Genomic DNA, 15093 nt, shown 5'->3' on the forward strand with positions numbered 1-15093 from the left:
GGATTTTAAGAAACATACTATATACTCACAAAACACACAGGCACTCTCACACACTCTCTCACACAAAACTCTTTCTCTCTCTCTCTCTCTCTCTCTCTCTCACACACACACACCCCTCTCAGGCGAGTTTTGGCTGTGAGTGCAATCAATCATTTAGGATGTACAGTGTGTCAGCAGTGCATTATTATCTTCACTAGGCCGAAGGCAAGGGGGAAGATTATGTTATATGTTTTATCTCCCCTGTGTGTATGTCTGTGCCTCACAAACCACCACAATGTTCAGTGTCAGATTTCTTGCGCACAGAGGGTAGTAGCGCAAGGAAGTATGTCCCAGAATATTCTCTTTTTACATTTTTACATTTACGTTTTTTTAGGACGGGAGTGACATGCAGCAAAGGTCGCCAGGATCGGGATTCGAACCCGCGACACGCTGTCAGGTATCAGAGCCATGTGGTATGCATGAAGTTCCACACTGATGCCATTAGTATGATTAGATGATTCTATGACGGCGATCTGCACTCCACCGAGGGGACTTTTCTAGGCTAGGTTTATGCTATTGCATGTATAGTGCATCTCCTCGTCTTTCCCTTTCTTCTGCTCCATTTCCTGGATGTTCTCTGCCATCTAGCTTTTTTGTTTTGTTTTGTTTGGGGGGGGGGGTGTTAAATAATTACCTTATCCCACAAAAATATAATAATAATAATAATAATAATGTATTAATGGTGGGCTCGTCTGAAAGACGAGACCAGTATGTTATACCAAAACTTTATAGGTCAAATATTCTCCTCAAAAAAATTACCGACAGTTCAAAGGCAGGGCCTTTAGCCAATGAGGAGCAGCGTTCTTGGTGACATCACCACCAAAAAGTGCAACCTGATATAAATAACAACACTCCCCACATGAAATCTTTGGGCTCGCTGAAAGGCGAGACCAGTATGTTATACTGGTGGGAATATACTAGAGGTTTGCGCCCGCTTTATAGTAAGATATTATGATGTCACGTGAAACTTGACCAATCATGGAAATTGGCCCATTTATTATCCGGTTGGCCAAAATGTCATGCTAAGCTCTCCAATCCACCACTCCTCAAGCTTATTAGACATATGTCAGTTTATGCCCATCTGATTTGCTACAGGCATTAACGGCCCCTCTCGTGGCTCTTATACGTATATCCCTCGATATTATGACATCACCCATTGCCCCTCTCTGATTGGCTACGGGCATAGACGGCTCCTCTCGTGGCCTTTATGCCTCGATGTTATGAGCCCGTTGGCCTACTTATGCACCAGCAGAGAGCACATTGTAATTCAGGCCGCACTTGTTGATGGTGAAGTCACCAAGAAAGCTGGTCCCTCATTGGCTGTTGATGGTGACGATAGTGACGTTATTACCCCTTTTGATGACATGACGTAGATTTGCCTAATTTATAGTTAGACTTTATAAGTCAAGTTTATTCTCCTCCAAAAAAATTACAGACAGTACAAAGGCAGGGCTTTTAGCCAATGAGGGAGCAGTGAGCCAACACTGTTTCGTAGGAACAGTATTTCTAGTTGTGGGCTCGCCTGAAACTTTGAGGCGAGACCAGTGTGTTATCTTCATTATTTATAGAGTGAGTTCCACTGCGTGAGTTCCGCCGCATGAGTTCCGTCGCGTGAGTTTTCTCATTGCAAAACACATTGTGAGCCTGTAAGTATAGAATTGGGCTTCGGTGATTGATTGATTGAATACATTATTAGTAGTTTGCAAAAAAGAGGATTTTTAAACCCAAGAAAGCCTATGGGTTGTTTCCATTGGGGTCCTTTGTACTCAATTCATCAAAACGTGTGAGTGGTTAAATTAACACTGAGGATTGTACGGAGCACGATCTCTCCCACCTCCTCCCTCCCTCTCCATCTTCTACCTGTCACATCCATTTGCCCCAGTGAGAGGAAAGAAGGCCATGAACCAAACTGGGTGAACTGCCTGAAAATCTTCAAACAGAGCAATGGCTGCCGCCTGCCTGTCGTTCAACATTTCCCCCTGCGTAAGAGGCCTCTGTGTAATCTACAGTGGCAGCTCTCGCCTGCCCCTGATACTTGGTTTGTGTAAGGTGAGTGTTAGCTGACTGGGGAAGGTTTAACCTCTGTCAAATTCACTAAATGAGCGATGTGGATGACGGGCTGACTCAACAACACTTGTATAAGGCAGTGGCTCTCAAACTTTTCAGTCCGTGGCCCCCAAAAATAATCATTTTTGAACTGGGGACCCCCGCCACCCTGACAAAAGGAGTCGAGGCATTACATTTAGTTTGACTCGGTTCCACGGACAAATATTGTGAAAACAGCTCATCTACAAGCTCACAACGCCTCATAACGTAATGCATTGTGCTTGGATTGAGCCATTTTCAAAATGTTTTCCTCCGTCTTATATTATTTGAATATTTGGCAATTGTTTGACCAGTTTTTGTAGGACAGTTTGTTTTTATAATACAGTTTGTTGATTACTTTTGAGGCAGTAATGGCATTTTTTTCTTTTTTAGGTATTAAAAAGTTCTTAAAAGTCCTTAAATGGTCAACTGTCAAGTCTGTCATCTGGGGACCCCACAATCGACTTTGAGTACTCAGAAAAGCACTATATAAATTGTATGTATGTATGTATGTATATATACATGTATGTATTATTAGTTTGCATTAGTATTGTACACAATGGAAGGAAATGTCCTGGCAGGAATTTGCACACATTTCAAAATCAGTGTGACTGATCATGTGAGGATATCCTTGTAGGCTGGCATTAGCTCAACAACCCCAAAGAGTCGTATAAGAATTATAATGCAACTCTATGGTCACAATGACTCAATGTGGTAGCCATACAGGTACAGCACTGACTGACACAAATGGATGAATAAAACCCCAGCCTCTATGGTTGTATAACCATATGGACCAAGATGGAGGCATCGGAGAACTAGAAAGATGAAAGTTCTTCCTAGAGGCCTGCACGCACCACACCAAGATAAGGAGCAAGTCATAAGTAAGACCCTCCACATGTGTATTTTTATGTCACTCCAGGTGAGGTGAAGAAATGGAGGGGGATGTAAAGTCAAAGGAGCAGACAGTGTTTGTCCTGACAGCCATTCTGTTTGACTGACATCCAATGTGACACTCCAACGCACCTGCATAACATCTGGCTGTGAGGTGCTTAAAGGAGACGCAATGCCAACCCTGACACCAGAATATCGGACTGAACCGTGAACTGTTGCACCCTGTATTATACAGACAAACCCTATTCTTACAGTCATGCCTTAAAATGTATGTGTGTGTGTGTGTGTGTGTGTGTGTGTGTGTGTGTGTGTGTGTGTGTGTGTGTGTGTGTGTGTGTGTATATATTCTCATACAACCAGTAAGACGCCTAAGGGTGAAAAGCTACCCTAAATGGCGAGGTCGCGTCATGTCTTGGCCATCTGGCCAAGATCGAAGGTCGCAGTATACCATGAGAAATGCTTGTCTCCGTGTCAGACAGTCAGTCAGTCAGTCAGTACACATTTTTACAGTCTATGGGTTGGTTACACGGATGTTACACGGAGACAAGATGTGAAGGTTTTCATATTAAACTGCGACCTACGGTCACAACTAAACTGTGACCTGTGGTCGCAATAATGAGTACTCACATTCACACTGTATGACGTCCAGGTTGAACTGCTGTATGGCCCCCATGCTGATCTGTTTGAGCTCCGTGTCCAACAACATCTGCATGAGGGACGTGGACAGATGCTTGCAGGCGGACATGCACGCCGTCTGGGCCACTTTACCCTGCAGGGAGAAGGACAGAGCAGGAAGGACGGACCCATGGAGGACAGACAGAAACAGGAGGGGAGAGGAAGCAATAGATGGAGAGAGAGAGAGAGAGAGAGAGAGAAAGAGAGAAGGTGAGGGGGTTGAGGTGAAGAGTAAAGAGGGGAGATGGAGGTTGAAATATAGTGGGGAAAACAATAAGAGGGGAGGAGAGATACATTGTTACACCATCATATCTGGGTCAACAACACAATAAGGCCACAGACATAATGCCAGTCAAAGCATCCAGCATACCATACCTGAACATATGTCATTGATTAGCCAGGCCTAGCCCATTTCACTTAACTTTCAGCTGGCCAATATGCATCATAGATCCTCACAAATACCAGACAGGAGATCATTGTGGTTCATTATTTCACCTTTTACAGTTGGATACAATCACTTAATGCTGAATCTTTCATATCATATTCAATGTACAATATGTCCCAGCCCTATCTCTACTTTGAATATACCATACCTTGTGCTGTGATTGATTGCTAGTCAAAAATAGATGAATTTGTTGCATTGTATTGAGTATGCGGCTGGGCCAGGAAAGCTCCTTCTATCACAGTATAGTATGTGAGAGGATTTATAATGCCATTATGCCCCAGGTCTGTGTCCTTTGCCAGATAATTGGAGACACATTGAACACAGAGGGTCTGATACATGCAGGTAAGGCAGAATACAAAACTCACAAACAATCCTCCATTTAGTTCCATAGCATCACAATCGCTATCCCCACATCAACCGTGGATTCTTAACATTTCAAATACTCGGACTGGACTGAGTTTGATCTAATGGTACTGTACGTGATCGTTGCCTTTGCGTTGCAGTGGAGTCAAACACCGAGCTCCACTCAGAGTACTTGAAATGTGAAGAATGACTTTGAATGGGTCTGTACGTACGCACGCTTGCAGTTAGTGTTTGTTGTACAGAGAACCTGGTCAGCAAACCACCACTGACAACAACACTGAAACACATTCATGCAACACTTCTCCAAATCCAGGGATGACGTGGCTGAGCTAAGGTCATGGATCAGTCACCAGCAACGCACCGACCAAAGGATTACTCTACAAATCACTTCTCTCTCAGATCAAACGGGACTGATGACATAATTAGTGATTCTTCCTCTTATTTAAGAGATGCTGTAGGTCACAAAAACAAAGTCGCTGATCAACTGCAAAGAGTTGGAGCCACAGTGAGGAGCATTCACATGTGAAAATGACAGTGTGCATGCGTGCGTACAGTCTGTGCATATCTGACATACAAATGAAGAATCCTTATTCTGAGCTCCACAGCATCCCTGGTGTTAACACTCAACGTCATGCTGACAACTGACTAACAGACAGACAGCAGAGATCAACTGAGCACAATCAGTCACTGACTAAATGGCTCTGTAGCGAGACTGCTTTGCTGCAGTTTTCACTTGGTGCCATTTCTGTCGACTGGGGGGGGGATGGGGAATCTCTCCACATAATTGAAAAGCTGGAGATGGGACACTGACATGATGAACCTATGCGTTGAAGCTAATTCATGTAGATGCAGAATTGGAAGTCCCCGTAAGAAAAGTTAATAGCCCCCGGCTAAACCATTTAAATGGGCAAAGGATCAAAATTCTCAAAAAGGGGTTAAGGCAGAAGAAACTGGGGATGAAACATCACTGGTGGAGATGTTTAAGAGTTATTAGCCACACCCTGCCTTGGCCTCTACTATGACAACACACTGGTGAGGGGAGAGGAAAACATAGTACAGAGGCTTGAGGGAGATCTCCCCACATGCAGGTGTGGTCAGCAGGCTCGTTGTATAAAGGCGGGAGTGATGTGAAGCTGTCCAGAGGTCGTTGGTCCAACACCTGAAGTGAACCTCCCGGGAATATTTATGGACTTTGACAGAAATTATGACAATCAAAACGGACTTGAATCAGAATTCCTCACTCCATCCAGCTGAGTTGAGCCAATGTGAAATACAGAAAAGAGGAGCCTCGACAAGCCCCAGGTTCATCCCTGACTGACTGATTGACTGAATGTATGATTATCCTGAGGGGGTTGAGTGAACTTAGAACACTGAATCAAAGGGAGCGCTTTACCCACAATGCAATCTCACACATTCCTGGGCCTGGTGCCATGCTCGTGGAGAGTTCCAAACTCAACAAAGCAGAGCTTATAGAGAGATAATAAAAAAGAAAATCCATCACAAAGTTTAATTTAGAGATGCAGGAGGTAATTGGGCCAATGTACGCAAAACAAAAAAAACTGTTGAGTAAGACATTGTTGTCCAAGTACATATTCAAAATACAATACCCAGACAAGCAAGACATCAGCTCCATTCAAAAGTAATTCGGAAACATAATGTCTTAACGGGATTAGGAAGGCTTCTCTAAGATAACATTCAAAACTAGTCTAAAGACTCAAACCAATGTGTTAGGCCGAGAAATAAATGCCATTAAGGTGAATGAATATTAGGGCTCACCTACTACATTTTAGAAAGTACAGAGTGTAGGGAAAACCATGAGCTTATCATTAGTTGCTAACTACTATGTAGGAACCGTGGCGGTGGTGAATGTGATTATCTTTATGCAAAACATGGCATACTGCAGGTGGGTGGTCATGGTTCAGATTCCTAAAGGGCATGAAAGCATCAGCTAAATGCCTAATAAGAAGATGCAGATGTGAACTGAAATGTGCATCACAACAAGGGGGGTTAACCACAGGTGAAGTAAGAAGCAACAAGGCTGTGTTGGAGCTTCCACAGTCAGACATGAGCATGCTGTTAGCACCCCGCACGCTCTCTCCCTCTCGCTGTACTGCAGCAGTGCAGCGACGGCCAGGCAGGGATACTTACCGACATCGACGCATGGTCATTGTTGTTATTCTGAGCAGAGACACCCCCAAACCAACCAAAACAACATGGAAGAAAAGGAAGGGGACGGAAGGAAGGAAGGAAGGGCGGAAGGAAGGAAGGAAGGGAGGGAGGGAGGGAGGGAGGGAGGGAGGGAAGAGGAGAAAAAAGTATGGTAACGATAAATGGACAAGAGGAGGTAGATTTCAGAGATCTAGCATGCTTGGCAGGAGTAAAAATTAATCAATGAAATCAAATTGGCCGTAACTCATAAAATTAATCCGTCAAAGCGTTATTCATCGCCGGGGTGGGGGAAGGGGTGGGGGGGGGGGGGGGGGTTACGAGACAAGAGAGACATTCCTGAAAACTGTCCAAGAAGCAGGACGAAGCAGAGGACTTGTTGGAATCACAGACAGACGGGAGAACTTGGAAATGGGGGACGAGCAGGCAAAGCAGATCATCTGACAGAGAAATAGAAATGAGTTGAGGCTGTCGGGCAGCCCAGCCCCAAAGCACATTCAGATGGCTCCAATGATTTGACTGGCTGCAGTAAACATAATGTGTGTCGAATATACGGTGAGCGCCTTCAGACTTTGTTCTCATTTATAAGTGGTACCAGGCAAAAAGAAAATTAAAATAGGCCTAAAGCAAAAGATGGGCCACGGTTTGTAATTAAATCACCCTCACATCTGTAATTATGGTGTAATTACCCCAGTAATGATTGTTCTATTGGTTTATAAAAACAGCAATCTCTGTAAAACTTTCTAAATTCTATCGGGTCTCACACTCGTAAATACCTTATGAGATTTTTTTTTCTTTTTTTTTTCATTTGAAGGCGTGACAACATGTAAAAGAAACACAGAGCTCATAAACAGTCTATTATAGGAATACATACTGTATTGCACAGAGCAGCCGCTAATACAACACATAGCTACGCCAAGGTACGGCTCAACATAAAATCCACGTATGAACAACACTTGGTCACATCACTTGCTGAACGGTGTACAGTGTACAATGACAATAAAGTAGGATGCAAAGATACAAACATGCCAATTATTGCAATAAGGATATTAATTCTACAAAGTGTGCGAGTGTGTGAATTGTTGGATTATGGAGCAAAGGGGGGGGGGGGGGGGGGGGGGGGGTATTCTCTTTGTTTCAGTTTTGACTGTTTGTTCTTATTTTGGAAAGACTTAAACCGGTTTTCTTTGTTTGTCAAGATGTAACCAAAGTGGAGAAAATGCATTGCCATTGTATGTACTGCATGGGGAAAGGGTAGGTGGAATAAGTGTACATTAGCTTCAGCCTATACCTTTTTAGGTCATAACCGTGTAAAATAATCTATTATTGTTGTTGTTTTGATTTATTACAGCAAGGTTCAATGAACGTGGAGTGTCTATTATAAAATACTTTCACATTTTCAACCCCCCCGGCACCCCTTGTGAAATTCTAAGAGATCAAAGATCACATCACTATTTTCATTCACAAAAGAAAAAAAAATACTTTCTGAAACAAAGACACCATTAATAAAACAACATATACGGGGACACACTTTTACAACTAATCACTGGGACGGTGATGCAGGATACAGTAAACGAAGGAGGTTGAGGTGGTGTGTGTGTGTGCGTGTAGGGTCGTCACGATTTAGACATTTTACTTGACGACTAATTGTCACTCAAATAATTGTAGTTAACGATTTAACAGCGCTTCTGTGGTTGAACATTGGCCAACTCACCGGCAGGTGTGTGAAGACCTGGAAGGTGGAGCGCAGGAAGTTGATGAGGTCCATGAGGTAGCCGGAGGCGCGGCCGTCCGACTCCGACATGCCCCACTCGTAGTCCGCCAGCTGGATGAACTCGTCGATCTTCTGGTTCAGCTTGGTGTAGATCTCACCTTCTGCAGCGTGACGCGCATCCTGGAGGAAAGTAGGAACGGGACCATATGAAAATGTCATATCACGATTATTTTTGACAAAAGCGATTTACGTTATTATCGTGATAATCAAAACCCATTATCCAGGGGTGGAACATTTGCCAAAAAATAGCAGATCTACAAGCTCACAATGTTGTGAGCTTGTAGACTGTATCAAGTACGTATATTATTACCTTTGACCAATTATAGAGGCTTTAAGTGGTATCGGATATGCAGCTCGGCAAATAAAAGGTGAATTGATCCCAGTGCATGACGGAGGACGATTTCACGATAAATTAAATCTCCACGATGCGATTATCCTGAGTGTTTTTTATCATTATAAACGATAATATCGATTATCGTCCCATCATGGCCATGGGAGCCCTGGAGCATTGATTTTTTTCCTGATCCACCGGGTTGGTTTTCTCATAATGTGTACAAAACATTAACTTTTTTTGGTGTGTTTGACGTTTGTGTTACTAGACTTGTGAGGACCAAACGTCCCCACAAGTATAGTGGAATATTAGAAACAGATGTTGTGAGGAGCATTTTTCCTGGTCCTCACAAGAAAGAAAGAAAATCTTTTATGGTTGAAAAAAAGATTTTTTTGAGATATGCTTACAATTAGAAAAAGATTCGGGTTGGGGTTAGGATTAGACATTTATTAGATTGGACATTTAGAGGTCAGGTTTAGGGGACGGAATTCAGAGTAAAAGATGATTTACACACAGTTGCGTGCTAGTGTCGTGCACCGAAAAATAGCTCACAGAGCTTGTAGATCGGCTATTTTTCGGCTTAAGGCTTACAGTGAAAAATGCCAAAACAAATGGCAAGAATGGCATTCATAAAATCGTCGTCTTAAAATGTTAATGTCCTCACAAGCATAGCAATACAAACGTGTGTGTGTGTGTGTTACCTTGAAGGTGGACAGACCGTACAGCCTGGTGGTGTGGACCGTCTCGGGGGAGACATTAGTGATGTTGGTGATGAACTCCTCCAGGTACCGGCAGGCCTGCTCCAGGTGGGTGGTGTTGATGATGATCTGGACCAGCTACACACACACACACACACACACACACACACACACGTGTGCGCGCACACACACACACACACACACACACACACGTACACACACACACACACACACACACACACACACACACACACACACACACACACGTCAGCAACATTGTATTGACCGAGGTGTTGTCGAGTAAGGGGTGCAACAGTTAATAGAACAAATTGATTTAATCGATTGTAAAAAACAATTGATAATCAATAATTTAATAAAATAATCAATTCATAATCTATCCCTATTTCAGGCATGTCATTGTAGGTGAGAACTTCACTTTAACCACCAAATACTTGATCGGGGTCTTCCATTCATTCATTCAAGCTTTATTAATTTTCTCGGAAATACATTGAGGGCAGGGCCCTCATTTTCAATGACGACGAGATTACACAAGACATAACACAACAGAATAATGATATCGAAATAAGAACACGATAAAACAAGTTGTGTACGGTAAAAACAAGCAAAGAACAGAGCATAAAACAATAGGACACCGGGCGCCTGCTGGCCTACTGGTCCAGGCGCATACCACTTGTGACCTTGTAGATCATGATCACCCCCACCCCTTCAGGTAGTTCATTTGAGCCCAGCGGTGGTGTAAAAACAGCTCACTGGGGTGTGAACGAGTTCTTTCCGCCTAGCAACAGCAGCATCGAAACAAGTCACTGTAGGTGCATGTGTTTCCTAGACATGCTTTGTGGGATGAGTGCGACAGGAAGACATAACGTGTGTGCTATTTCCAAGCCAAAACTATGCAAAACCACAAGCCCCAAACACAGTGAATCACTGAGGTGGATGGATAGCGCTTGTTTTGGTTCACGTGACAACCTGTCACGTCCACCATGGCTCGCCAACTTGGACGGGGAGCGCTCGTCGAGCCCACGAGGCCTCTCTGTCCGCGCTTAGGGTTAGGGAACCGGATCCCACATTGAGGAACCGTAATTGGTTCCTTCACATTTATCACACTTGTCAGAGCCGGTATGTGGACTTCACGCCGGGCTATCCAATTACAATACCTGTGGTTCTCAAGCGTTTTAATTTCAAGGATCACCATAACGCTGAGTGTTCAAATGGAACCAAATGGACCCGTAAGGGTCAATTCATACACTCCTGTTACAGACCTCAAAGGGTCCATTCGGAACCCCCTATAGGAATCGTCAAAGGGAACCCTTAAGGAATCAGACTGTTAAGAGGGAATCGCTATGGGACAGGAATCGTTAACACCCTAAAGCAGGGGTCTTCAACGTTTTCAGGCCAAGGACCACTTAGCTGAGAGAGAGATGAAGCAGGGACCCCCTCTACATATTGTATAAATGTGTGATGCAGATTTTCATACATTTTATAGATAGATTCATAGACTTGTTTGACAGCACTGTCATCAGTCTGTTGGATTCGTGTTTTAGTTAACTTGACCTTTCACTCTGTACTTGGTCTGCTCTTTTTCCCCTCTACACCAAACCTATTTGCCATAAACAGCCGATCTACAAGCTCTCAACACCTCGCAGCGCGAGTCGTTGAGAGCTTGTAGATCTGCTATTTTTGGCAAAAGTTCTCCTCAGAATTGGGATGCGAGGGTTAAAGTTGTTAATTTAAAAGAATGACCCTATCACAAAGATTTGGCGTCCCCCTTGTAGTAACTCTGAGGACCCCCTAGGGGTCCCGGACCCCCTGTTGAAGACCCCTGCCCTAAAGGATCCAAACCTTAGTCGGCGTTGCCTCGCAACTGCACATACGCTGAGTGCACCAAAAAAAGGTTGGCCTGGGAATGTCCTTCGCGCGGGCGTTAACAGGAATGGCGCCACTAACCTCAGTCAGCCCTATGTGAGGCTTCTTTATGAGGTTTTGGAGGCAGCCGCTCAGCGTTCTGGTCAGCAGCAAGTTGGTCGACTTCCGTAGCATGTCGTCAATCTCTGTTGAGCTGGACACAAAACAAATAAACATGAAACAAGATGTGAAGACATAACTGGGTTACGTAATATCGTTGCTGTCGGGCAGAAACCTGAATATCTCTGTATTTCAACTTTTTTTTTTAATATTGTTTATTTTTTTCTTGTAAATTAACTCATTCACTGCTTTGCCACGAGTTTCCAGTGTTATTACAATACCCCCATACTGCCATGGCCAGAGTTTCCCGGGTTTTCCCGTAAAAAAAAGGAAAAAAAAAAGAAATCAAAACATTTATTTTTTTTCATTTTTTTTCTCCAAAATGCCTAAAATTTATTAGGCATGATCGCAATCGCGAAATTGCATGTTTAGCCCCACAACAAACACATCTTTCAAAATGGCAGCCATGTTTGTTTTCATTTGAAGACTTTGAAGGCTTCTATCTCATGAATGCCTGAACAGATTTCCAAGCGAATTTTCTTTTTGTTTGAAAGCTGTGAAAAAGTACTACACATATGGTGCATGATCTAGGCATGGGCGTGCACGATCCGTGCACTAAAAATGCATCCGTGCACTAGAAATTTAGGAACTTGGCAGTGAGGAACTTGGGGGCCATTTTGAAAAGGCAATGAATGAGTTAATGTCTGAATGCCCAACCGATGTAAAAGCTTGTCAATGTCTGCTATTTTGGTAATTTTTTTAAGTGAAAGTGAATACATTCTGGTTATCTCTGTCTGTGGGTTTTTAGAAATATTTAACTAATAAAAAGTATTAAAAGCTTGCCTTCAGGGGTTGACACTAAGGTCTCAGAGGCACTTGCCCGTCGGGCAAGTACAGGTCATGTTCTACTTGCCCTCAAGTCATGGCCACTTGCCATGACCCATCCAAAGATGAAATGGCCTTTCTCCTAAGCATGAAGCAACCCCCCAAAGGATCCATAATGCAATTTCTGGGTTTGTTACATCGAGACCAGTTCAGCCCGTCCACGGCGCGTTCACCATTACATCATCCATGCAACTCCACCATACATTGACAGAGATGAGCCTGTTCGAAACAAACAGCGCAACATTTGCTCCGATTAGGTTTTCCAAAACAGATCACATCACCCATCGAATTGAGCTTAAACACAAGCATCAACGCGTTCTTAATGGGTAAATAGCGCATTTTTTTAACACATTTCCTAAACTGTTGTAGCTGGTTAAAGGGACGGTACGTTCGATGGTCCGATGGTTCGATGGTCCGATTGTTCAAATTCATTAAAATTCGATAGTTCGGTGGTCCGTTTGGAAAAATCCCCTTGAAGTTCGAATCCTTAAAACAGGGTTAGATTACAGCCAAAGTATATGGGTACACAAGAAAGAGGAGATAGGGAGCAAACAGTGATAGAGGAGGGGGAGAGAGAGAGAGAGAGTGTGTGTGTGTGTGTGTGTGTGTGTGTGCGCGTGCGTGCGTGCGTGCGTGCGCGTGCGTGCGTGTGTGTGTGTGTCAGGGGGAGGTGAGCAAACAGTTCCCAGATCCAGCGGCTAGCTGTTAACCAACAGTTAAACAATGTTCAACCAATAATGTAAGCTGTGTCTGACCACCATTCAAATATGTGGCCAGTGTTTAAGGAGCGTTTAACTAGACCTTATCACACAAAGACGCAATTAGCACCGACTAGATAGCTTTGTAAACCACACACATACTGTACACACACACAAGAGGCAAGGAGAGGGATGAGGCAGATATAAAGAGAGGGACGTTTAAGAACATTTGATAGAAAAGCTGACAGAGAGACAGAGGGGGAGAGAGAGAGAGAGAGCGGGGTCGAGAAAAGAGAGGGAGACAGCACTGTGCCAAAACAGACCAACCAGGGTCAATGCAAGGGTGCTCCAGTCTCACAGCGTGTTTGTGTATCTAACGACATACATGCACACATGCACGCCCATTTTCACACACACTTGCTTTTGGGCCTTGCAGTGTGACTCGCTATACTGTCCACCCTCTATGGGTTGCCTGTGAGATCGACACCGTAAACGTAAACAAAATGTAATAACTTAAAAAGGGTAATAACTGGAGTGCCCGCTGGCCTTGTGGTCCAGGCGCATACCACATAGGCTTTGTGTAGCCTGCAGCGGGTCGCTGGTTCGATTCCCAAGCCCGCCCAGATTTGCTGCGTCTCTCTCCCTGTTTCCTGTCAGTCTACTGTCCTAGTGTCAATAAAGGCATAAAAGCCCAAAGACATATCTCAAAAAGAAAAGAGAAAGGTAATAACTATCAAAAAAATATATAACTATCCAAACTGTTATCAGTTTCAGTCCTGAATTATTTTGGTTATTATTTAAGAGAAGTAGAATTGTTTAAAAATCAAACGCATGTAAACAGTGCTGCAACAAACCTTTGTGGGCATGTTGGAAATATAGCATGTAGGTATTTTCACCTGAAAAGCATCTCATCTTTAAGCCAGTGTGCAAAGCACACACACACACACACACACACACACACACACACACACACACACACACACACACACACACACACACACACACACACACACACACACACACACACACACACACACACACACACACACACACACACACACACGTGTGCGCACACACACACTCACAGTTAGATGTGAAAATAAATATGCAGGGTCATCATATCCCAAACTGTTGAACACCTGCTGCTCCCGATTACACTGACTGACGGACCAGGGAATGTTGTAACGACCTGTCATGTGTATGTGTGTGCATGTAAGTGCACACATGTGTATCGCAGACTTATCACTGCAGTTACAACATTCCAGCTCTGACAGTTTTGTGTGTGTGACTGTGTGTGACTGTGTGTGTGTGTGTGTGTGTGTGTGTGTGTGTGTGTGTGTGTGTGTGTGTGTGTGTGTCTGTCTGTCTGGGGCAGAGGGAGAAAGCAAGAGAGATGAGCAAGAGAGACAGCAAATATCGTCGCTGTCAAGTGGAAGCCTTGTGTGTCCAAAACCGCTACTCCTCCGGAAAAAAGAGCCTGTGTGCCAATGGATACAATTATTATTTAGTCTCAAGCTCTTGTTAATACTTTTAATAGCTTCAATATTTATAAAACCCACAGACAAACATAAACACTTCTATTTCCATAAAAAACAGCGTGTTGCATCGCAACGTGTTGTGATTGACTATTTTTGCTACTTTTGCGTGACACTAATGAGGAAGTATGGTATTAAATATTAAATTAAATATGGTTGATACAAAGTTTCAACACGACACCAAAGGTATGTTTCGCTTATTTCTTCCAGGAACGTTGACAAAGAACATAACTTATAACCAGTGATGCGAGGTCCTACCTGCGGTGGAGAGACTCGGAGAACTTGAGGCTGGCGTAGATGAACTCTTTGACCTGCGTGTAGATCTGAGGGACTGACTGGGACATGGGCAGCTTCTTAGGAAAGTCCTGCTGCTCACACAACAAACACACAAATACAGTGTTAGACGACTGAAGTCTAACTGATCAACGAACCAACTGATTCTATTCAATTCCATTCTATTCTATTCTGGCGGCTAATAGTTGGCACAAAAAGCAGATCTACAAGCTCACAGCGTGTTGCTTTGTA

General features: G+C 43.7%; 1 protein-coding gene across 4 annotated transcripts in view; it reads right to left on the reverse strand.

The window, feature by feature from the left end:
* Positions 1–15093, reverse strand: part of exoc6 (exocyst complex component 6) — a gene marked incomplete at its 5' end in the record, with an annotated part of 127739 nt that overhangs the window by 22425 nt on the left and 90221 nt on the right. For all 4 annotated transcript variants that reach the window (XR_013963011.1, XM_080748096.1, XM_080748094.1 and 1 more), the window contains 5 exons: positions 3643–3784; positions 8379–8558; positions 9471–9605; positions 11433–11544; positions 14827–14936. Coding sequence is in view for 3 of the 4 variants with exons in the window: in XM_080748096.1 (XP_080604222.1) it covers positions 3643–3784; positions 8379–8558; positions 9471–9605; positions 11433–11544; positions 14827–14936 (679 nt within the window). The remainder of the gene's footprint in view (positions 1–3642; positions 3785–8378; positions 8559–9470; positions 9606–11432; positions 11545–14826; positions 14937–15093) is intronic.

The sequence above is a fragment of the Nannobrachium achirus genome (genome assembly GCF_963921795.1).
Source record: "Nannobrachium achirus genome assembly, chromosome: 18".
NCBI classification, from domain to species: Eukaryota; Metazoa; Chordata; class Actinopteri; order Myctophiformes; family Myctophidae; genus Nannobrachium; species Nannobrachium achirus.